The 25,658-nt window shown below is 34.3% G+C and overlaps 1 protein-coding gene across 2 annotated transcripts; it reads right to left on the bottom strand.

The window, feature by feature from the left end:
- Nucleotides 1-678: 678 nt before the first annotated feature.
- LOC144975987 (uncharacterized) lies at nucleotides 679-22,769 on the bottom strand. 2 transcript variants are annotated; one of them, XM_078920238.1, is made up of 7 exons: nucleotides 22,600-22,769; nucleotides 17,550-17,815; nucleotides 14,691-14,856; nucleotides 13,050-13,281; nucleotides 10,870-11,012; nucleotides 4,457-4,576; nucleotides 679-998 (listed from the first exon to the last, which is right to left on the bottom strand). In XM_078920238.1, exons 1-7 carry the CDS (start codon nucleotides 22,670-22,672, stop codon nucleotides 760-762), a joined length of 1,239 nt encoding a protein of 412 aa, XP_078776364.1. In that variant the 5' UTR covers nucleotides 22,673-22,769; the 3' UTR covers nucleotides 679-759. The 2 variants fall into 2 exon arrangements, with proteins under 2 accessions (XP_078776364.1, XP_078776365.1); XM_078920239.1 differs by lacking the exons at nucleotides 679-998; nucleotides 4,457-4,576 and adding an exon at nucleotides 7,666-8,414.
- Between the last annotated feature and the right edge of the window lie 2,889 nt (nucleotides 22,770-25,658).

Below are 25,658 nucleotides of genomic sequence, written 5' to 3'. Positions count from 1 at the left end.
TCCATTGTCTGTTCGACCAACAAAGAATATAGGTCAGAGGTCAATGTACGAAAAAAATTAAAATTAAGATATCTTATTGGACAAGACAATTAAATTATTTGAGCTTCTCATGTCAAAGACAAGACATGGACAAAAATATGTTGTTGTTTTTTTTTTTCATAGAAAAGAATGACATTATAAATAAACATTGTACCCCGGAGAAGAGAGATTGGAGTTGGAGTGTCTTTCTTAAAAGCTACTAGAATTAGGATCTCTGACGGGAATTATACACAACACACTAACTATATAGCCAATGGAAAGTTTTGATAGCTACTAATATATTATCGCATTAAATTATATCTATGTACAAAATTAAAAAAAAAGAAGTGGAGTTTTTAAAGCAAAAAGTTATTGCCTTTAAAAGGCATTTGTTGCAGCTAAGCAGTTTTATATGCATAGATAAAAATAATAAAATAATAACAATAACAAGATCGACAACATACAACAACAATAATAATAATAATAATAATAATAATAATAATAATAATAATAATAATAATAATAATAATAATAATAATAGTAATAATAATAATAATAATAATAATAATAATAATAATAATAATAATAATAATAATAATAATAATAATAATAATAATAATAATAATAATATTAATAATAATAATAATAATAATCAACAAATAGACAATCGCAAGGCCTTGGCGATAAAATTATGAGGCTAAAACAGAATTAAGTAGGCTTGTAATGGACCATAAAAAAATGTTATTTATTTTCAGGGAATAGAGAATGATAAGGTGGAGGTTCTTCGAAAGCTTGCGAGGGTGCCGATAGTTCATCTGGGGGTGCGGATGGCATCAACACTGTATTGACATGTTCTGTTGATTCTTCTCCACTAGCATTCTCATGTCCGTGGGAAGATACTGGCACCAGGTCATGAGTCTCCTCTATTGGCCTCGGGACTTCAGGAGCTGATTGGTGATTGTCATCAAGGAAAATGTCATCTGTAACAAAGAGGATGAGTAACAATTTTTTATTTATTATAGTCTTTTAGAGTTTATCCCGGTTTCTACAGCTAAAACAGACAATAGCAATTGCCTGTTACCCTTTTGATAAGACTCTAATCTATCAGAAAGCACTTTCTGCCAGATCTAACAGACCCAGCAACCCATTCACAGGACAAGGGGTGGGGTGTAGGGGTGTCAGAAAAAAATCTTGACTACATTCAGGATCAATCCCCGTCCCTTTGGATGTGAAGCAAATGCTCCACCAACATGGGTCCCCAATAAATAAAATTTTGTTAATAATTGCCGGTATCCTGCCTGGGTCAGGACAAAACCAAGTAATCTCATTCCAAGACAGAGACAAAAACCATGTTGGAAAACATACATAAGGGGAATAGAAGACACAGTAAAAGCCTCCCTGTCCACTATGGGAGGTCAGGAACCCCAAGGTTGGGTTGCAAAGAAAGTGAATTAAAAGAGAATATAGGGTTAGTTTTAACATTCTGCCACAGCTGCCTCTTTGATGTTTAAAAAATTCGTAGTTTCCAAGGGCAAAAAAAAAGAAAAATTCCCTTTAAAAAGCTTAAGAAATAGATAATTTGCCCTCAGCATGATCCACAAATGCTCCAAAGTCCTGAATATAAGTTCTGAGAAACTTAACTTTCCTTTTCAACAAGATTTTTCGACTCATAAGAGTTGTATGCAGTTGTGTAGCTGGAGCCAAAAATTCGTATTTCTACCAATTTTCCATAGTACTTGGCAGTTCTGCTCTCTTTACCGACCATTTTCAGAATTCTTTTCGGAAACTTCACATCCACCCAACACAAAAAAAAAAGATATAATACTGTTCACCAAAATTAGCTCTTCAACATGGTGTCAAATCTTTTATAGAAGCTGTAACAAAATTCAAATTTTGTGATCTTCAAAAGAAATCAGAATGAGAAATTAGCTGGTCGCATCGTAACGAGTGAGACAATTTTCCAATTAATAATAATAATAATAATAATAATAATAATAATAATAATAATAATAATAATAATAATAATAATAATAATAATAATAATAATAATAATAATAAAATACTAATAATAATAATAATAATAATAATAATAATAATAATAATAATAATAATAATAATAATAATAATAATAATAATGATAATAATAATAATAATGATAAAAGTGCATAATTTCGATAGCACCCCTTTCCAAAAGTGCTCAAAAGCGCTTATACATATATGCAAATGCGATCATATATATCACTCAATAAAATCACTCACAGAAAACAGAGGGAGCAAGAATGTGCAGAAGCAGTTGTTGGCAAGGAGGCATTAAAGAACATTAAGGGTATTGCCCATTATAAAGAGGTTTTCCAAAAGTTATAATTAAAAGCAACCTGGAAAAGTAAGACAAATGGGACCCGTTCACAAGGAGAGACACCTATCAATTTAGGAGTAATGATGAAAGGGAGAAAAACTGAGATCAAGTCAGGTTTTAACTTGAAATAAGAATTGGATTCAATAGTCTGATGTCACGTCGCCCAGCAACGGCGAGCAGCGTGGTTCTAAACAAAGAAAATCGGTACTTTTTATTCTTCATGCTAGCTAGAACTTTTCACATGTCATGAGATCAGAATGTATAAAATTCAAAACATGATCATATTTATAATGTTTTTCTCCTCTGGATACACTTTTATGCTCGTGGGAGAAATATTTCATAAGGGCATCCGCCATTGTTCTGTTAGTTTAGAGCCAGTTACTAAATTACTATGCGTTATTACGAGGGAAGTGACGTCATGACTGTTGAAGCCTACTGACAACTTTTTTGGGAGGGTTCCAATAACAGTTGGTATGGCACTCTCATCGTCGCAATGGGACTGAGATTGATCCAAGGTGAAGTCAAGACTTTTTTCTGACATCCCCTTGTCCACCCAGCAGTGAATGGGTAGCTGGGTCTGTTAGAACTGGTGGAAAGTAGTTTGAATTAGACTAGTGTCCTATCCAAAGGAAAGCAAGAAATTGCTATTTTCCATTACACGCTATGAAAACTGGGATAAACTCCGGCCTTATAGCTCTGAAAGACAACTTGATCCGACTTTTTGTGGGCTATTGATTGCTGAAAAGAGACAAATGTCCAACAACTGGAGATCAGCAAAGCAAAGGAAAATCAAATAAAGTGCCTAACAGGCGCCATGTCCCGTTCTAAATGTTACGTGTTGCTGTTGGCCAGGGACCCCTTGTAAAGCGCTTTGAGCACGTTTAGTGGATATTGCGCTATATAAAAAGCTCAATTTTTTTTCTTGAACCACACCAGGATGAATGATAAGTTTATCTGGATTAGTACTAATGCTCTTGATATTGATTCAACCATTGAATACTGAATGATTTAAACAAACTTGAGCTTTTATAAAGTGCAATATCCACTAATTGTGCTCAAAGCGCTTTACAAAGGGTCCCTAACCAACAGCAACATGTAACATGTAGAACGAGACATGACGCCTGTGAAGCGATATTACAAACGCCTGTGAAGCGATATTACAATTTTTTTTTCGACAGAGACAACGCTGTTGATGACCAGGTACTCATTTTATACCTGAGTACGGTGAGAGAATGTGAGTAAAAAGTCTTTTCCAAGGACTCAACTATGTGCCGAGCAAGGCTCGAACTAAGGACCTTCCAATCCGAAAGCGAATGTCATATAACTGACCACATAGCCGCGCACGAATGGTAAGAAAGGAATGATGGGGGTTACCATATTATATCTCACATATCAATAAAGAGAAAAAGTAAGACCTGCTGCATTCAATTCTAGCTTTACAGGATTAACTCACTCAACCCTGGACCTCCACCTCCGTGCTGTCCGCTCTCCCTTGAGATTTTTGGTACTTTTCAAAATTGAAAAAAAAAAAAAACTTATTTTCTCAATCTAAAAGAAAATTGGCATGTACGCAGTCAAATTTTTCACGTCTTTCGCACATTCTGCTCCCTCTGTGTGGATTGCCCTTTCAGCAGACACCAGACACCAGACACCATAATTCCCTGTCCTCCTTTAAAGCCTCTTTGAAGACAGAGTACTTCCTTTCAGTTTTCTTTATATATATGATCGCATGTGCGCATTATATATATATATATATATATATATATATATATATATATATATATATATATATATATATATATATATATATATATATATATATATATATCTGATCAATATATATCTTTGAAAAAGCGCTTCCGAGAGCACTTTTGGTGGAAAGGGGCGCTATATAAAATACGCATTATTATTATTTTCATTATTAATATTCAACTACCATTACATGTAAAAACTTTTAAAACATTAGCTTTAATAGTATTCCTATAATTTGTCTCAGAGAAATGTAAATAATGATGGGTAAAAGCAACCAGGGCCAAATACCGAGATAGTCAGTGTGAGGGTTGAATGAGTTAAAAATCTTACCTTTATCTTCTTTACATCCATAGTAAAAGAAACAAATAAGAGCAGTGACACCTGGGATAGCAAGCAGCCACAAAAGACGATAATCAAAACCATCATCATCATCATCTTCCTTCTCAATCTCTGTAGAAATATTTTTAAAAACCAATATCATGCTTGTGATGTTTTAATAGCCTTCAATAGTCGTGACGTCACTTCCCTCGTAATAACGCATAGTAACTTAGCAACTGGTTCTAAATAATCGGAACAATGGTGGATGCCCTTATTAAATACTTCTCCAACCAGCATAAATGTGTGTCCAGTGGAGAAAAACATAAATCTGATCGTGTTTTGACTTTTTTACATTCTGATCACATGACATATGAAAAGGTTTTAGCCAGCATGAAGATTAAAAAGTACAGATTTTCTTTGTTTAGAACCAAGCTGCTCGTTGCTGAGCAATGTGACATCAGACTATTGAATCCTATTATGTTTATCAGGAACTGCCGTTAGCAAGAAATACAATTTTAAAATCTAGTCATACTTCCTGTTTTCAATTTTTTTTAAAATTAAAATTTTGAGAAAATATCTCTGACCACCTAAATTATATGATTTATACCTTTCCTATGTCACAAGAAAATGCTTTAGAAAAAAACAGACAGTCAAAAAAGTTACTTCAGAACTAAATTTGCCATATGCGGCCGAGTTCATCCCTGTTTTTGTAATATTAACTTACAAATATTTTCTTGCAACCTTTTGGATAGTCTACTAATTATCTGCCAAATTTAAAAGCAACCATTGAAATAAAAAAGAACCTCGACCAGGGATTATAATTTAGCCATTGAACCGTTTGACACAAAATAAAATGTTTGACAATTATCCTCCAAAATTCTAGCTAAACACCCAAATCTGATGGAAAGAAAATAAAATGTACCCTATCATTTCACATTGGTATTATGTAAAATGATTCAGTCATTAACTAAAATATTTAATTCACAGCCAAGAATATTCGAATTGGGTTATGTTTATTTGTTGTGCTGAAAAAAATAACAGATTCTTAAAAAGCTAATAAAGTTTTGTTTTAAAAAAACTAAAATTAAGCCAAACTACAACTTTGTATTTCTGATCAGTTTAATTTTCAAGTTACTCTCTGGCATCGGGTACACCCGACATATATGTGACCCATCGTCTCAAAACTGTATTATATAGGGCTGAACAAGATGCTAAAAAGTCAATTTAAAGCTAAATTGGTCCAAATAATTAATTGTTGGTATTCGGCACACTCAACGCAAGTCTGATATTTCTGGCTACAAATTCAATTTTCAGCAACTTTATCATCCCCAACATAATGCCGTTTTGAGGCGAGGGGTCACATATACCATTTGAGGCTTTGTGTCTCAAATTTGGTCAGACTTAGCAATTTAAAAATCCTGTACTGATATATACAGAGACTGATCTGCTTTATGCATGTATTAAGTCTGCTGTAATAAATAATATGAAATTGAATGTAAGCTTCAATTTTATTACAAGAACAGATCAAGCTTGATCTGTTCTTGTAATAAAATTGAAGCTTACATTCAATTTCATATTATTTATTTCTTCGAGCTTCGAGCAGCAACATTTACATAAGTTTGCTGTAGAGCTTTGTAACTTATTTTGAACTGTTTGTTGTATTACTGATAGAAAGCATAAAATTCAAAATAGGGTGGTTGAGCTTTTTTATATCGAGAAATATCCACTAAACGTGCTCAAAGCGTTTTACAAGGGGTCCCTGGCCAACAGCAACACTTAATATTTAGTACGAGACAGGACGCCTGTAAGGCGATATTACAATCTTTTTTGGACAAAGACAACACTGTTAACGGCCAGGTACTCATCTTACACCTGATTACAGTGAGAGAATGTAAGTAAAGAGCCTTTTCCAAGGACTCAACTATGCGCCGAGCGAGGCTCGCACCCAGGACCTTCCAATCCGAAAGCAAGTGTCATACCACAAGACCAAATAATCGTCGTGGCTGATTAGTGACCCTCTTCAAAGCCTGCATAGAGCACATCAGGCCCATCCTTAAGGGGACTGGTTAGGGTAAAATATCGAAAAAAAATGAGATTTTTGTGCTATTTCGGATTATGCCATTTTTAGGTAATTTCGTATCTTAGAAATGCATTTTTTAAAGTTGTAATAACCAAAACTGCCTAAAAATATATAATTTTGTACTTTTTATAGACCCTATCAACTAAGGACTTTTCTTAAGTCAGAGAGAGTAAGTGGACTTCAAAATTACCATAATGGTGTTCAAATGCCTAAATGATATAGCGCCCTCTTATCTCTCAGGGCTTTTTGAATTGTATACACCTGCTCAATCACCAAATTAAAAAAAATAACCGATTAATATTCCCATATGTAATCTATCTGTAGCTGCAGAGCTGCCAACCCCATCTGATGAGAATGTGTACAATGGGACCTCAAAATGGGGGAGATTTCATAAAAATGGGTACAATCCTGAAATAGACGGAAAATAACCATTGTGAAAGTAAGAGGAAGGTATAATAACATAAAGTCACACCACACAAGCTCAATTGCAGCAACAATGATGTTCCCAAGACTATAATCCAATCCTTTCAGAAATCTACCTCCCAGCATGAAGATCATAATTGGTCAAAAAATATATGAATATCCACTTGGTCACCAAGGTTTCTCAATAGGCTAGTAATAATATGAATTACAACTAAAGAAAACTGAAGTGACTCGGCACACTGAAAATGGGTACAATCTTGGGGGAAATGTGTACAAGTGTACAATCACTGAAAATGCGTACAATTCCGCATTTTTTGCAGTAGGTTGGCAGCTCTGTAGCTGGATAATCTTTCTCAGTTTGGGCCCCAAAAGTATGGAACACATTAGATAAAGAAATCAAAATGTCCCTGAGCTCAGTAATTTTAGGAAACTTTTGAAAACATTCCTATTCAGACAGGCTTTTGAGTTTTGTATCTCCGATTGTCTTTGTATGTAGCGCCGAAGAGCACTTTGTGGATTCTGCGCACTGTATAAATTAATTATTACATTACATTTGGTGTGTGTGTATATGCAATGGTGCCACCCTTATGTAAAAAATGCGTATTTTTACGCATTTTCATTCATTGTACACATTTTAATAATAATAATAATAATAATAATAATAATAATATATACTTTATTCATTTAAAAAAATGGAAATTCGTTTACAGACGTGGCATGAATAAAAATGTATAAATACAAAGTTGAGAATCTATGGCGACAATGTATATATATGCAAATGTACAAAAATGTAAAAATATACAACCAAGAACCAATAGCAACACTTTATATATTAATTTGATAAATTGAGATAGGGCATACCTCTGGCCTTTAGTCCGAACTTGTGTGTGTATATTTAAAAGATAGTATTTAATTTACTTACTTACTTACTTATCCGAACCAGCGACCACCTGAGCTCTAGCCCTTCGGTCTTGTGCCATGATAGTATTTAATTTAAATCACAGTTGCGCGTTAAAAATCTGAACACCATGTGGCAAAAATGAATTAATTTTGCTGAGGATTGTACACATAATTAAATTTCTATTATTTAAGCATTTTTAGCATTTATACACTTTTTTTGGTGTCCTTAAACACTATATGTTTATTGACCCATCAGATTTATACATTGATTTGGAAGTTGATACTATTTATCATCTATAAAGTGTTAGCATACTCATTATTTCAAATATTGATTATATCATTGCTAGTATGGTCTAAGTGCCCATTATCAGATTTAGTAGCTAATTATCGTTTGTGCAGAATTGTACGCATTTTTTCAAAAGCTTACTCATCTTGGCTCTCCATTGTACACATTTACATGGGCTAGGGTTGGCAGCACTGTGTATGTATATGTGTGTTTGTCTGGTGTGTGCTCGGCCTGTGTTGTATATGAATGAGCTGCTTCATGAGTCCAATCTTGTCTGAATGCTGTTAAGGGTTTAAGCAAATCGTTTTTATATGAAACATTTCAAAGCTTCCTTTAAAAATAAAAAAAAAAATAAAAAAAGGACTTTATATGCTCAAAGCACTTTACAAAGGGCCCCAAGCCAACAACAACATTGAATATTTATGAGCAGAGACGTGATGCTTATTCATATTCAATGCTATTTCCTATATATATATATATATATATATATATATATATATATATATAGATAGAGAGAGAGAGAGAGAGAGAGAGAGAGAGAGAGAGAGAGAGAGAGAGAGAGAGAGAGAGAGAGAGAGAGAGAGAGAGAGAGAGAGAGAGAGAGAGAGAGAGAGAGAGAGAGAGAGAGAGAGAGAGAGAGAGAGAGAGAGAGAGAGAGAGAGAGAGAGAGAGAGAGAGAGACAATGGTTAACTGCCAGGTACTTATTTTAGACTTGTAAACTAGTCCTTCAGAGCCATTAGACCCATGAGACGGACAACACCAATCCCTTACTGACCTCTGGATAAGACGCTAGTCTATCACAGATTTATTTTCACCAGATCTAACAGACCTAGCTACCCAATCACTGCTGGATCAACCAGGATCGATCTTGGTCCTATTGCGTGTGAAGCTAGGCAGACATGCCAAATTGAAAACTTCAAATTTAGTAATTTGACAAGGAAATTCGTATTTTATGAAATTGTGTATGAACAACCACAATATTATTATTATTATCATTATTATAGTAGTAAATATGTAGTATATATAGTAGTAGTAGTATAGTAGTGAGTAGTAGTAGTAATGTAAATTAGTATAGGAGTATAAGTAGTAGTATGTAGTATAAGTATGTAGTAGTATTATAGTAGTTAGTAGTAGTAATAGTAGTAGTATAGTAGTAGTAGTAGTAGTAGTAGTAGTAGTAGTAGTAGTAGTAGTAGTAGTAGTAGTAGTAGTAGTAGTAGTAGTAGTAGTAGTAGTAGTAATAGTAGTTTGTTTTTTTATATTATATATATTATATTATTATTATATATTATTATTATATATTATTATTATATTATATTATTATTATATTTTTTATTTATATTATTATTATTATTATATCTAGTAGTAGTGTAGTAGTAGTAGTTAGTATTAGTAGTTATAGTAGTTTGTAGTATATAGTAGTAGTAGTAGTAGTAGTAGTATAGTAGTAGTAGTTATGTAGTTAGTAGTATAGTAGTAGTAGTAGTAGTAGTTCTTCTCTTCTTATCATTATTATTATATTATTATTATCTTATATTATTATTATTATTATTATTATTATTATTATTATTATTATTATTATTATTATTATTATTATTATTATTATTATTATTATTATTATTATTATTTTATTATTAATATTATTAAGTATTACTAAGAATTAAAAATTGTAATTTTCAATAAAATTTAGTATTTGGCCATGAAATTTGTGTAAAATTCGTAAAATTACGAAAAATTTGTAAGATTCGGCATGTATGGCTAGCTAGTAATCTACCAACAGTGCTTTCGGGACCCCCATTTTACACTTGTGTATGGTGAAAAATATTTAACAAAAGAGCCTATCTCCAAGACTCAACTTTTTGTACAATAGAACTCAATAGCTGGACTTTGAGGGTGTGAAATGAGTACCTGGCCACTAACAGCATTACTCAGCTTTGTGGTCTAGTGGTATGACACTCACTTTCGGATAGGAAGGTCCTTGCTTCCAGCCTCACTCAGCACATAGTTGATTTCCTTGGAACAGGCAGTTTACTCACATTCTCTCACCATACTCAGGTGTAAAATGAGTAGCTGACGTTAACCGTGTTGTCTCTGTCGAAAAATATTGTAATATCGCCTAATAGGCGTCATGTCTCGTTCTGTATATTATGTGATGCTGTTGGTCAGGGACCCTTTGTAAACCGCTGAGCACATTTTGTGGATACTGTGCTCTATTAAAGCTCAAGTTTTTGTTTTTTTTAGTATCTGTTATAACACCTGATTGACGTCATGTCCTCCTCATTAAGTGTTGCTATTGAATTGAGAGCCCGTCTAAAGCGCTTTAAGCAAGTTTAACTCTCCCCTTACCAACGATTTACAGGATTTTTCCTGAAATGCCATACTTACCCATCACAAAAATGGATTTTTTTACACTCGAACAACAACACAAAAATAACAAGTATGCATTATACATTGTTCAGCAAGATGAACTTTACAAAACAGCATTACGTTTTTATAGCTAAGACAAAGATTTTCCTTCAAATTTTGTGATAAACCGAACAAATCTAAATAAGATTGTAACAAATGTGATGATTTTCCGAGGCAAGGTGAGGGTCAATGGATATTTTGGTATTTAAAGTTTACATGATGTTTTTCTCATACAACAAATTTTCTATCTTTTAGGTGTATTTTATTTGAGAGGAGAAAGGGGGGGGGGGGGGAGTGAAGGACGCAATAATAAATATCAAAACACTCACCTTTTGTATAATACTCTAGCAGAACATTGTGACGAGGTGTTTCATAATTTTCATTTGAGGAATGTATACGAAAGATATAATAACCTCTATATCTGTTGGGTACGCAGAATTCTCTTGTCTCAGGAACATGATCTTCATCAAAACTGACAAAAAAAATGAAATACAACTAATATGCTGTTATATTCATGAAAATAATAATCTTAACTGTTGTGGCAGCAGCAGTGGTAGTAATTGTAGATGTAGTAGAGGTAGTAGTGGTAGTAGTAGTAGTAGTAGTAGTAGTAGTAGTAGTAGTAGTAGTAGTAGTAGTAATAGTAATAGTAGTAGAAGTAGTAGTAGTAGTAGTAGTAGTAGTAGTAGTAGTAGTAGTAGTAGTAGTATAGTATTAGTGTAGTAGTAGTAGTGGTAGTAGTAGTAGTAGTAGTAGTAGTAGTAGTAGTAGTAGTATAGAATAGTATAGTAGTAGTAGTAGTAGTAGTAGTAGTAGTAGTAGTAGTAGTAGTAGTAGTAGTAGTAGTAGTAGTAGTAGTAGTAGTTAGTAGTTAGTAGTAGTGGTAGTAGTAGTAGTAGTAGTAGTAGTAGAAATAGTAGTAGTAGTAGTAGTAGTAGTAGTAGTAGTAGTAGTAGTAGTAGTAGTAGTAGTAGTAGTAGTATAGTTAGTAGTAGTGGTTGTAGTAGTAGTAGTAGTAGTAGTATAGTAGTAGTAGTAGTAGTAGTAGTAGTAGTAGTAGTAGTAGTAGTAGTAGTAGTAGTAGTAGTAGTAGTAGTAGTATGTAGTAGTAGTAGTAGTGTAGTAGTAGTAGTAGTATAGTAGTAGTAGTAGTAGTAGTAGTAGTAGTAGTAGTAGTAGTAGTAGTAGTAGTAGTAGTAAATATGTAGTAGTAGTAGTAGTAGTAGTATAGTAGTAGTAGTAGTATAGTAGTAGTAGTAGAGTAGTAGTAGTAGTAGTAGTAGTAGTAGTAGTAGTAGTAGTAGTAGTAGTATAGTATAGAGTAGTAGTAATAGTAGTAGTAGTAGTAGTAGTAGTAGTAGTAGTAGTAGTTAGTAGTAGTAGTAGTAGTAGTAGTAGTAGTAGTAGTAGTAGTAGTAGTAGTAGTAGTAGTAGTAGTAGTTAGTAGTAGTAGTAGTAGTAGAGTAGTAGTAGTAGTAGTAGTAGTAGTAGTAGTAGTAGTGTAGTAGTAGTAGTAGTAGTAGTAGTAGTAGTAGTAGTAGTAGTAGTAGTAGTAGTAGTAGTAGTAGTAGTAGTAGTAGTAGTTTGTAGTAGTAGTAGTAGTAGTAGTAGTAGTAGTAGTAGTAGTAGTAGTAGTAGTAGTAGTAGTAGTAGTAGTAGTAGTAGTAGTAGTTAGTAGTAGTAGTAGTAGTAGTATAGTAGTAGTAGTAGTAGTAGTAGTAGTAGTAGTAGTAGTAGTAGAGTAGTAGTAGTAGTAGTGTAGTAGTAGTAGTAGATAGTAGTAGTAGTAGTTATAGAGTAGTAGTATTATATCATATAGTAAAATTGAGATAAAGAGCTTTATAAGCGCAATACACTAACATGCTCAAAGCGCTTTACAAGGGTACGGCCGACAGTAACATTAACTTACAACACATACTGTTTCGGACAGAGACAACGCTGTTAACGGCCAGGTACTCATTTTACACCTGATTACGGTGAGAGAATGTGAGTAAAGAGCCTTTTCCAAGGACTCAACTATGCGCAGAGCGAGCTCGAACCACAAGAACCAAATACCACAAGATCACATAGCCGCACAAGTAGTAGTAGTAATAGTATTAGTCGTAGTAGTAGTAGTAGTAGTAGTAGTAGTAGTAGTAGTGGTAGTAGTAGCTACTACTACTACTACTACTACTACTACTACTACTACTACTACTACTACTACTACTACTACTACTACTATTACTACTACTACTACTACTAGTAGTAGTAGTAGTAGTAGTAGTAGTAGTAGTAGTAGTAGTATCGGAAAGGAGTACGACTAATTGAGCAGCACTGTTATTGGCATGTATTTCATTCAACTTCTCAGAATTGACAGACACTTGCTTAAGTGCAGCCCACATTTTAAGTGTTGCTGTTGGCTAGGGACCCCTTGTAAGGCATTTTTAGCATGTTTAGTAGCTATTGCACTATATAAACGCTCAGTTGTTTGGGGGGGGGGGGGGGTTTCTGTTTTTTTTAAACCACTTACGCGTAGTCTCTAACCCCTGCAGAAAATATCAACTGAGCACCTTCGTCATAGAGATGAAAATCAATAAAGAGAATGCAGAACATTATGTTTTGTTGACTTTGGAGAGAGACAGAGCTGGAACAATAATGAATTCTTTTCGTCCGTCCCCGTTCATTGTTGGATATGATGGTTCCATTGTTGCTGCTGCTATGTCTCGAATATCTGTAACATGAATCGCGGCTGATCAAATCCACTGTGGAAATATGGTTTGAAAAATTTAAATAAAAGACAAACAGATATTAAATTATATGATGAGATATGATATGTCTGTGTCTGTACTTGTAAATGTGTTGATGTTCATACCATGAACCAAACTGTTTGAGCATTGTTTACCTCACATGAATTGCCTTTTATTTGGACAATAAAGATTATATTATTATTATTATAAGTATTCCGACATTTATACTTTTTAGTATACTATCATTTAACCATTACCAGTATATAAAGTATCTTCATAAGCATTTGATTATTTATTTATATTGGACAAGAATTTCATTATAAGTATAATCGACACATAGTCGCCATAATATATCCACTTGTTGTTCCACTGTACTTTTTAAGATTTTTAATATTCTTTGCCAATTTTTATTTAATTTATTAACATTTGATATTTCTTTTATATATTACCGAATTGTGTTGTGATACAGAATTATAATTTCCATACAAGGATCAATAAAGTATATCTTATTCTTATTATTATCTAAAAAGTCCACATTTCTCAGAGGTGAAATACAGTGGAGCACTCTTGTAATAAACAAGCTAAAAATGAAGTTAGGGAAATAACAACTGCATGTTTGTTCGCAGTTATTTTCAACATATTATTTCAGACTGAAGGCATTATGGCTCTAAAGAAATGTTGATACAAAGGTCTATTTATTTTTTTTTTTCAGCCTGGGGTTGTCCTTTGTTTGTTTTTGTTTTTAAGGGGTTTGGGGCGCTTATAGGTCATTTCAGCATCAGTGAAAGGAAGAAGATAAAAAAAGTAAATAAATTATGGATTTAAAATGTTTAAAATCTGAGGAATAGCAAGACAGGCAGGTTAAAACAGGGAAAGATCGCCTTAAAGACCTATCTAGACACAAGCACAGGACCCCACTAAGAGAAAAACACTAAAATTTCTACATTCGACATTCAACACAATTAACTTTAACTTTACATAACAGAGAAATGCTTTACAAGTAAGTAATTATCACTGTTTGAGCCAAGGACTTGGTCAGGACAAAACCATGTAATCTCATTCAAAAACAGAAAGCAACCGGGAGAAAAGTAACAGATATAGAGAGAAAGAAGAAATAACAAGAGCGACCTCTTGACTTGTAATGGGAAGTCCCAGGTTTAAGAGTTTTGACTAAATGAAGGTCATTTTAATCGATCAATATTTGTAGTTGTAGGATGAGTTTTCTGGCCAAAATTTGAAAAATGTGCTTTTTCAGAGTATGGCAACGCAGTGGAAATCTGTAGTGTTTCTTCTGTAGTCTTTGTATGGGCATTATTATGAAACATACAGTAATCTCTCTTTCCATAAAAAAAAAATATGAAAATTTAAAGAAAATGGATGACCAAATACTTAAAATTTTGAATGAAATTCATCCAGATACTTACTTTTTTCTTCATATATTGGTGTCAGTTTGATATCTAACCGACTTTTCATATAAAGTATACCCTTTTCTTGAGGATTGCAGATACTTTTACCTCGAAAAACGACATACAAGTCTTCATTGGGTGGAGCACAAACAGTTTTAGCTTGGTATAACTTGTTACATACAATCTGAAATTATTTTTAAGTTGAAAACAAAACTGTAGTGTAATTAAGGAGGTAAAAAACAGCATAGCATATAAAAAAAATTATGGTGGTTGTACTACTACTACTACTACAACCACTACTACTACTATTACTACTACTACTACTACAACAACTACTACTACTACAACCACTACTACTAACTACTACTACTACTACTACTACTACTACTACTACTACTACTACTACTACTACTACTACAACCACTACTACTAACTACTACTACTAACTACTACTACTACTACTACTACCACTACTACTACTACTACTACAACCACTACAACCACTGCTACTACTACAACCACTACAACCACTACTACTACTACTACTACTACCACTACAACCACTACTACTACTACTACTACTACTACTACTACTACTACTACTACTACTACTACTACTACTACTACTACTACTACTACTACTACTACTACTACTACTACTACTACTACTACTACTACTACAACCACTACTACTACTATTACTACTACTACTACTACAACCACTACTACTAACTACTACACAACCACTACTACTACTACTACAACCACTACTACTACTACTACTACTACTACTACCACTACTACTACTACAACCACTACTACTACTACTACTACTACTAACTACTACTACAGTACAGCTCGCGTTCAACAGCCTCGGTTGCAACAGGAGCTCGGCTACAACGTGAAATTGAGAAAAATACGGCCTATATAATTCATATAAATCATGCGTGGCTATAACGGGGAAATAGTTCTGGGAACACTGGTACAATGGGGGAGTCGCAAGTTTAGTACCCAGTTGAGAAAAAAACTATGTACTCAAGAAGAAAAGAGGAAGGCTCACATGACACACATAATTTACAGGGGACGGAGATGAGATGGGAGTGGGCAAATTGCAGTTATTGTGTGTACTTTTCATGTTTCTCTGTGTACTTTGAGTACTCATAATGACGTAAAAAAAAAAAAGGCTAGTGAGAGGCGCGTGACTGATGATCAACATGTTGATACACTTAGAACAAGTATGTCTCACTTTGAGTGAAGGATGTGTGTCTCGTGACTGATTAGGTAACTATGCCGATGAGAAGTCAGATGGTGAAGATCTCTCTCATACCTGCAAAATCTTACGAATTTTTCGTAATTTTACGAATTTTAGACAAATTTCTGAGTCAATTACGAAATTGTATGGAAAATTACGAATTTTTTATTCTCAGTAATACTCAAATAATGATAAAAAGAAGAAGAACTACTACTACTACTAATACTACTTCTACTAATACTATAATAATAAAAATGATTATGATGATGGTAATAATAATAACAATAACAAAGCATTTCTACAGTGCATAAGCATGACGATGTAATGCTGAAGTGATCAAAATGTTCAATTGTGGTTGTTCATACGCAATTTCAGAAATTACTAATTTCCTTGTCAAATTACAAAAATTGACATAAAAATTACGAAGTCAGTCACATCATCAGATTTATTTACTTAAATAAATAAATAATAATGCTGAAAACTTATATAGCGCTATAACTCCGAGACACCAGACTCTAAGCGCTTAAATTACAAATTACATTGGCTGAAACATTATCATTTACACACACAAGCACACACACACACACACACACACACACAACACAACACAACACACAACACAAACCAAACCTATCTTGCTTCTCATACCATCTACTAACGTTTAAAAATAGACAAAGATTCTTTTTCATGAATGCTCTGCGGTAAGGCGTTCCAAATAGAGGGTCCAAAATGAGAAAAGGATCTCATTCCAGCATTAGGGAGATAACTGAAAATGTGGTCCTTGTGTTTCAGAGGGAAATTGCTTCGCTTCAAATTCCGTATGCATCGATATAGCAGGAGTCGGCTACAACGTGATTGTTTTTGTTAGTCTCACTATCCCTGTTGTATCCGAGTTCCACTGTACTACTACTACTACTACTACTACTACTACTACTACTACTACTATATACTACTACTACTACTACTATATACTACTACTACTACTACTACTACTACTACTACTATACTACTACTACTACATACTACTACTACTACTACTACTACTACTACTACTACTACTACACTACTACTACTACTACTACTACTACTACTACTACTACTACTACTACTACTACTACTACTACTACTACTACTCCACTACTACTACTACTACCACTATACTACTACTACTACTACTACTACTACTACTACTACTACTACTAACTACTACTACTACTACTACTACTACTACTACACTACTACTACACTACTACTACTACTACTACTACTACTACTACTACTACTACTACTACTACTACTACTACTACTACACTACTACTACTACTAACTACTACTACTACTACTACTACTATACTACTACTATACTACTACTACTACTACTACTACTACTACTACCTACACTATACTACTACTACTACTACTACTACTACTACTACTACTACTACTACTACTACTACTACTACTACTACTACTACTACTACTACTACTACTACTACTACTACTAGTATTGTTACTTATTGTTTTCCTGTGAAATTTTGCATAAATAAATCTTCAAAACATTCCTCAAAGAATGCATTCACAATTTAATCCATTCTAAAAACAAATTTCTGACACTGCTTACTCACCCTAAGAGAATCTTTGCTAGATGTTATGTACAATGAGTCATTACTGGTGAGACAATTCAAGTAGTACTTGTACGTTTGAGCACAAAGTTTTGTTCTTTCCCTGACAAGTTCATATTTAACCCTGTAGGTTACCGTACTCTTGCAACGACCGGAACCCTCTGGGCAATTTACATCACTGGGCAAAAAGTTCTTCCGTGTGCTGGATGCTATGGATGATCGATCAACTAGTATAAGTTTATTACACTTGGTCAAATCCTGCAGTTCATCTGTCAAAAAAAGAAATAAAATATGGTCAGTATTAAGGAAAAGTGTCAAAATAATAGAAATAAAATATGGTGAGTATTAAGGAAAAGTGTCAAAATAATAGAAATAAAATATGGTGAGTATTAAGGAAAAGTGTCAAAATAATAGAAATAAAATATGGTGAGTATTAAGGAAAAGTGTCAAAATAATAGAAATTAAATATGGTCAGTATTAAGGAAAAGTGTCAAAATAATAGAAATAAAATATTGTCGGTATTAAGGAAAAGTGTCAAAATAATAGAAATAAAATATGGTCAGTATTAAGGAAAAGTGTCAAAATAATAGAAATAAAATATGGTCAGTATTAAGGAAAAGTGTCAAAATAATAGAAATAAAATATGGTCAGTATTAAGGAAAAGTGTCAAAATAATAGAAATAAAATATGGTCAGTATTAAGGAAAAGTGTCAAAATAATAGAAATAAAATATGGTCAGGATTAAGGAAAAGTGTCAAAATAATAGAAATAAAATATGGTCAGTATTAAGGAAAAGTGTCAAAATAATAGAAATTAAATATGGTCAGTATTAAGGAAAAGTGTCAAAATAATAGAAATAAAATATGGTCAGTTTTAAGGAAAAGTGTCAAAATAATAGAAATAAAATATGGTCAGTTTTAAGGAAAAGTGTCAAAATAATAGAAATAAAATATGGTCAGTATTAAGGAAAAGTGTCAAAATAATAGAAATAAAATATGGTCAGTATTAAGGAAAAGTGTCAAAATAATAGAAATAAAATATGGTCAGTTTTAAGGAAAAGTGTCAAAATAATAGAAATAAAATATTGTCGGTATTAAGGAAAAGTGTCAAAATAATAGAAATAAAATATGGTCAGTATTAAGGAAAAGTGTCAAAATAATAAAAATAAAATATGGTCAGTATTAAGGAAAAGTGTCAAAATAATAGAAATAAAATATGGTCAGTATTAAGGAAAAGTGTCAAAATAATAGAAATAAAATATGGTCAGTATTAAGGAAAAGTGTCAAAATAATAGAAATAAAATATGGTCAGTTTTAAGGAATAGTGTCAAAATAATAGAAATAAAATATGGTCAGTATTAAGGAAAAGTGTCAAAATAATAGAAATAAAATATGGTCAGTTTTAAGGAAAAGTGTCAAAAAAAGAAATAAAATATGGTCAGTATTAAGGAAAAGTGTCAAAATAATAGAAATAAAATATGGTCAGTTTTAAGGAAAAGTGTCAAAATAATAGAAATAAAATATGGTCAGTATTATGGAAAAGTGTCAAAATAATAGAAATAAAATATGGTCAGGATTAAGGAAAAGTGTCAAAATAATAGAAATAAAATATGGTCAGGATTAAGGAAAAAATGACTATTCCACATTATAAAAACGAGTTTCTTAAAGTACACCATTTTTTAACATATATGTAACATACCATCTCAATGTGGTATAATGTCAGGTTGAACCAAATACCAAAATGGGATTTTAAAGTTAAAATGGCTAAAATTGTGAGTTGTTACTTTTTTTCACTTCATGAAAATGATATTGAGGCATTGCATTTATCAAAAAAGCTCATAACGTCCACCAGTCGGATATAACGTACCAACGCACATAACTATGTGTAACCTTGAACGTTAATAGTCTGATTGATTACAATTTAGTGGCTGGTTAAAAACAGTAACAAAGAGGAGAGTGACGTCAAATTCGTTCTATCTACTCATTGTCCACATATTATTTTCCATCAAAATTTCCATTTTTCACTCACCCCAACATCATACCAGTTTGAGACCGAGGGTCACACACAGAGGAATCTGCTTAAAGTCAACACTCTTAAAGTCAACTTCATCTGTAAGTCAACACCTCATGTTTGGTCCCAAATTTTCTGTTCTTTATCTAAGTGTAGCGTGGTCCATTGATAATGAATAGAAAACCAAACTTGCTTAATATAAATATATCTTTATAGTCTGGCAGTGGTGGCTTTATCAGGAGTCCCCTGTATTCAGACATATTGAAAGCGCTGATTCATTTCTCAAGGTTGAAAGGATTAACATAAAAAATAAAACATTGACTTTGTATGATGAAAGAATATATGGCTTGGACAGAGGGAAAAAACAAAGACAGGAGTTTTGAAAAATTATGGGACAGCCCACTTGTCCTAAATTCCGCCATTATCGTTAAGGCTGTATAGTAATAATAGTCCTGTGCACCAATTAGCATTGCAATGGATTTCTTACATTTACATTAGCATTGTGCAATATGCTCTAAATGTTTTCAAAGCACTGAACAAGGGGTCACTAGCCAACAGCAACAGTCAGCATGCAGAACAAGACATGATAGACGTGAGGTGTTATCATGATCTTTTTCTATGGAGGCAACGCTGTTAAGAGCCTAGGACTCATTTTACACTTGAGTATTGTAAGAGAATGTGGGTAGAGCCATGGGCCTAACAGATCGAAAACAGGTGCCATACCAAAAGACCACAAAGCATAGTAGTCAGTACTGTTAGTGGTAGTAGTAATAGTAGTAGTAGTAGTAGTAGTAGTAGTAGTAGTAGTAGTAGTAGTAGTAGTAGTAGTAATAGTAGTAGTAGTGGTAGTAGTAGTAGTAGTAGTAGTAGTAGTAGTAGTAGTAGTAGTAGTAGTAGTAGTAGTAGTAGTAGTAGTAGTAGTAGTAGTAGTTGTAGTAGTTGTTGTTGTATTAGTAGTACTAGTACAGTTCACTCCGCATAATCGCACATTGGTTAATCACATACTCTGCTTAAACGCTACACATTCCCGGAATTAGGAATTTTCTCTATATAATTGCTCTGCTTAATCGCACACCTTCTCCGCCTAATCGCTACACCTTGATTCCATCTTGATTGGAAAAAAATATACAAAAAAAAAAAAAATTAATGAAAATGTTTCTCCTTGAAATATTTCTGAACGTTAATATCGTATCAATCGTGAAAAAAGCTTTCCCGTCAACGCAATTCCACTGTCCCTCTGACACCAACTAGGTCAGACGCGCAATGCTTGTTAAATGACATCAAAGGATTATCTGACACAACGGGCACAGCACTCGCTGTCTGCATCACAAGGTGTGAAATGTGATAGCAGTCCACCCAATGTCGTGTGTTTGAATACATTTTTGACCATTTGATTGCAATTCTCTACCTGTGCATTTTTTCCTCTACTGAGCTGGGAACAATAAGAAAGGATTACAGGGAGGACTGGCGTCTCATCTTTTGATTGATCAATACGGTCATGGCCACATTGATACACTCAAAAGGCAACTGAACTGGAATCAAACTCAAGGCACGTATTTCTCCCCATCAGAAAGCTGGCTCTTAAGATGGAAAGGTCGATAGAATGTCGTGTTTAAAAAAGAACGTGACGAAAAACATTATGCTGATGCCTCTTCTGCCAGCCAATGGAGTGATGAAGTTTTGAAACAACTTCTTCAGCAGTACGACTCTAATGACATTTACAATGCAGACGAAACGGGGCATTACTACAATCAACGCTTCATGATTACTAGTCATACAGCAATGTCACATTTTGTTGTTGAAGAAACATGAATAAGAAAAGAAATCAAAAAAAAAAATTTAAAAATAAAATACCAACAAAAAAGCCTCCAAAAAGAAACCAAAAAAGAAAGAATAATAATAATAAATAAAAGATAATAAAAATAAATTTTTAAAAAGCCCCTTCTAATGAGTCTAATGTCGTGAACATGACAGTCCCAAGCCCGTAGAATACTCAGACGGAAAGGTCCTACATGAATGGCACATGAAAGCTGGTGCTTAGAAGCTATTTTTAGCTTCTCCACTTAATCGCACACTCTGCTTAATCAACACACTAACCTGAACTCCCAAGGGTGTGCGATTTTTAAGCAGAGTCGACTGTAGAAGTAGTAGTACTAGTAGGAAGTTTGGGTTTTTGGAGTGCCAATTTTGCATTTTTAACATCACATTTCAAAAACTTGGCGTCCATTGAAGACGTTTGTCATTGAATAAATTGGGTTTGGCATTTGGCAGAGAGCCAAAACACATCCCTTCTGTTGCAACAGGAATAATTACTGGACCCAAGACAAGAGTCAGTCCGTCATGATTGAAAATAATTTCTTATCATTTGACAGTAACACGAGTTGTAGTTGAACCCCATAACTATAACTCGTGTCTATCTATTCTGTGCTCCTTTCTTTTCTATTACTTTTTACAATGTGCCCAACAAAAAGTGAAAGTATAACAGTGTTCCCATTAGCAGAGCTGATTAAAATTATTGTTACCATGAATTAGTTTTCTACACCCATCGACATTATTATTATTAGACTTCTTACATCCAATATTTAGTTATGATACTAGTACTAGATACTGATGTGATAAGGTTGAGAAATTCGGTCTTTTTTGGGTTTTTTTTCCTTTATTAATTTTGAGAGAGAGAGAGAGAGAGAGAGAGAGAGAGAGAGAGAGAGAGAGAGAGCGAGAGGTTAGGTATTATCATTATGACACGATGTTGGAGTTGGGGGTAGGGGGGGGGGGGCAGGTCTGATAATTCAAGTCAAATTTTATGATGGCGATGGTAATGAAAATGCTCTCAAACGAAAGCAAAGTATTGTCCATTACAAGAATGTTAAATCGACCCATAATTGCAATTGGAAATCAGTCTTGCAATTTATTTTAATTATTATAATTTTATGTAGGCGTAGGTATAACTCTAACTATAACTAACCAGATGAAATGAATGAGGAAAATCGGGAGAAATTATGAATCGCCAAAACTAAACTACTAAACTCCTTCAACTTATTACCTGATGTTAAGCATGAAAGGGGTAGAAGCAGCACCAAATATACAAAAAGACATTTAAACCTCGTATGGTCCATTAGTCCACTTATTACTTCAATACCAAATTATATAATTTAACAGACTAACTAACTTTCTAATCCATCAGTGTGTTTTGTGTTTACCAATTTCGCAATTATTTTGATATTGGTCAGTGTTGCCAGGTAACTTTTCTAAAATCTCGCCAACTTTATGCCGGAAATCCGCCAACTTTCTCCTACATCACTTGCGACCATGGCGTACTAAAAGAGTCGGGCTATGCTTGCGACATTTGCCCAAAATCTGCCAAAAAATCCGCCATTTGATGTTAAAACACTTATAATGAACAATAGAGTAATGTCTCAGAATAAAATTATGTTACTAAACACTACTCACCTATTTACACCTGTTTCTTTTTTAAAGGCATGAAGATGCGGAATTTAGATTTGTTTGAGCGGGAGTAAGACTATGGGATATTGTTTTCACCTTCGGTTAATCTGATTTAGGTTGTGTAATATAGATCTAGGCCAATAGTACACTCACAATAGGTGCTCCTAAAAGTCACTTTAGGGGGGGGGAGAAAGAAGAAGTAATTCTACTTGATTGCTTTAATTTTACTTTTTTTTTTAAAGTAATACAAGTCATCAAAAATCCGCCGACCGCCAGCCATTTTTCCCCTGCCACGCGATGATAAAAATCCGCCAATTTGGCGGAATATCCGCGGACCTGGCAACATCAGTATTGGTACCAGCTGAGCACCATTCGCTGTGATAATCGATAAGTAGGTACCTGATACTTTTTCCGGTTTCCTGATAGTGCGATAGTGTTGCTTTTTGTCTTCAATGTCATCTATTGGTGTTATTCATTTAGCTTATAAACTCACAACATCCGCCATCCGGATATACACACAGAACTATGTGTAACATTATCATTTAGGCTATAGATAGTATGCAGATGACGTCATTCAGGCCTTTGTTATGGTTTTTGCCATCCGCGTTTGTGAGTTGTTCTCACGAAACTGTATTAATCAGACTATAAAAGTTCATGGTTACACAGATTTTGTGTGTTGGTTCGTTATACTTCCGGATGGCAATGTTGTGAACTCCTTGGCCAAGCGCATTCTATCTATAGTCTGATTAATACAATGAAGAGAAAACTACTCATAAAATGGCTGGTTAAAAACAAAAACAATAACCATGAGATGAGTGATGTCAATTCCGTTCCTTCTATAGGTAGTGAGTGCATCATCATCATTGCCTTTTTCACCCTGGATCAGGGTATAGGCCACAGTTTCCATCCCTCTCTATCTTGAGTTAACTTTTTTCATCTCCTTTCATGTCTTATCACTTCTCTAATTATACGTTTCTTTAACCGTGCTCCCCGTGGCCTCCCCCTTGATCTTCTGCCCTGAGCAAGCCCTGGCCCCGTGGGAGAGAGAGATAGAAAGAGAGAGAGAGAGAGAGAAAGAGAGATAGAAAGAGAGAGAGAGAGAGAGAGAGAGAGCAGTGGTTCTCAAACTTAGTTGGGTCATCGCCCCCTTAGGGCTGGGTGACACCCCCTCCCACCACCCCACCCCCCCCCCCTCCCCTTTCCAATCCCGCTTTTTCACCAACACAAAATGACTAAAACCACATAGATTTGATTTTGAAAATAGCTTTCTCAAATTTTATTATTTTATGATAATTTCCTTATTTTCTGGTCGATGTTCTTGATTTATATATCGTTTTTCATATCTCAATGAGGCGAACGCGCTCGTGTACCTCGTTTGATTCAAGAGTTTAAAACACAGATTTCGTTTTTTGATTGTATTGTGAGTCCAGCCTTACTAAGGAACTCATGAGCGTTGAGATAGTGACGTAACTATACATACAAGACTCATGGTCCAAGCCACAGGGATGTTGGTATTACACAACCATTCGTCGCTTTCGGTCAACCGTGGTCTTTGAAGTTACACAGCATGTACCGCCTGTGATGCTTGATCATAAATCAAGGGATGAGCTGACACGTGTTGACAAGCGAGCCATCAAAAGAGCAATCGTTGATTGGTCAAAAATCTCATATAGATAGTATGCGCTTGGCTAAGAAGCTCATAACATTGCCATCCGGAAGTGTAACGGACCAACACACAAAACTGTGTGTATCCATGAACGTTTATAGTCGGGTTAATACAGTTTAGTGAGCATTACTCATAAACGCGGATGACAAAAAACAATAACAAAGACCCGAGTGACGTCATCTTCGATCTATAGATAGAATGCGCTTGGCCAAAGAGTTCACAACATTGCCATCCGGAAGTATAACGGACCAACACACAAACTCTGTGTAACCATGAGCTTTTATAGTCTGGTTAATACAATTTAGTGAGAACAACTCACAAACGCGGATGGCAAAAACAATAACAAAGGCCTGAGTGACGTCATCTTCGAACTATCTATAAGGACATCAGATCTGGAAAGCGATCCCACCTGTCAGTGGACAGAACTTTTATGATGAAAGTAGGGCTCTGTAAAGTGTTATATCATGGGAGGCTCCTCTCTCTCTCTCTCTCTCTCTCTCTCTCTCTCTCTCTCTCTCTCTCTCTCTCTCTCTCTCTCTCTCTCTCTCTCTCTCTCTCTTCTGGCGTAGATGTCGACGGCGATAGCATTTCGCATGTCATAATGACAAGTGGGCAGAGTTAAAGCTTCCAAACAATCCCAATCGTCGTCTAGTCTCTAATCGTCCCCGTTCGCGCAAACTCAGTCTCTCTCTCTCTCTCTCTCTCTCTCTCTCTCTCTCTCTCTCTCTCTCTCTCTCTCTCTCTCTCTCTCTCTCAAATACTGTCTCACTCACTCACACATTAATGACACTTTTTTAAAAATGCACCATTGCATCAACGTGGTGACCATCCGAATTAATGTGATGAATTTGGTCGTGTGCGTCCATGAGCTTCTCATGGATGTCAGCCATAGATAGAATGCGCTTGGCCAAGGAGTTCACAACATTGCATCCGGAAGTATAACGGACCAACACACAAAACTCTGTGTAACCATGAACTTTTATAGTCTGGTT

Source organism: Berghia stephanieae, chromosome 6 (assembly GCF_034508935.2).
Source record: "Berghia stephanieae isolate SIO BIC M18660-M18661 chromosome 6, UCSD_Bste_1.3, whole genome shotgun sequence".
In the NCBI taxonomy this organism is placed as follows: domain Eukaryota; kingdom Metazoa; phylum Mollusca; class Gastropoda; order Nudibranchia; family Aeolidiidae; genus Berghia; species Berghia stephanieae.
The sequence above is the reverse complement of the archived record's forward strand: the minus strand, read 5'-3'. Positions and strand labels throughout refer to the sequence as shown.

What these genes read in the sequence shown, in the direction of transcription:
- LOC144975987 (XM_078920238.1), bottom strand. Translation starts at nt 22,672, where the DNA reads ATGGACCATACGAGGTTTAAATGTCTTTTTGTATATTTGGTGCTGCTT. An exon ending in GCAGGGGTTAGAGACTACGC is followed by an intron (nt 11,013 to 13,049) that starts GTAAGTGGTTTA and finishes TTTTTTTGTCAG; the next exon opens with TTTTGATGAAGATCATGTTC. An exon ending in TGGATGTAAAGAAGATAAAG is followed by an intron (nt 999 to 4,456) that starts GTAAGATTTTTA and finishes TCTTTGTTACAG; the next exon opens with ATGACATTTTCCTTGATGAC.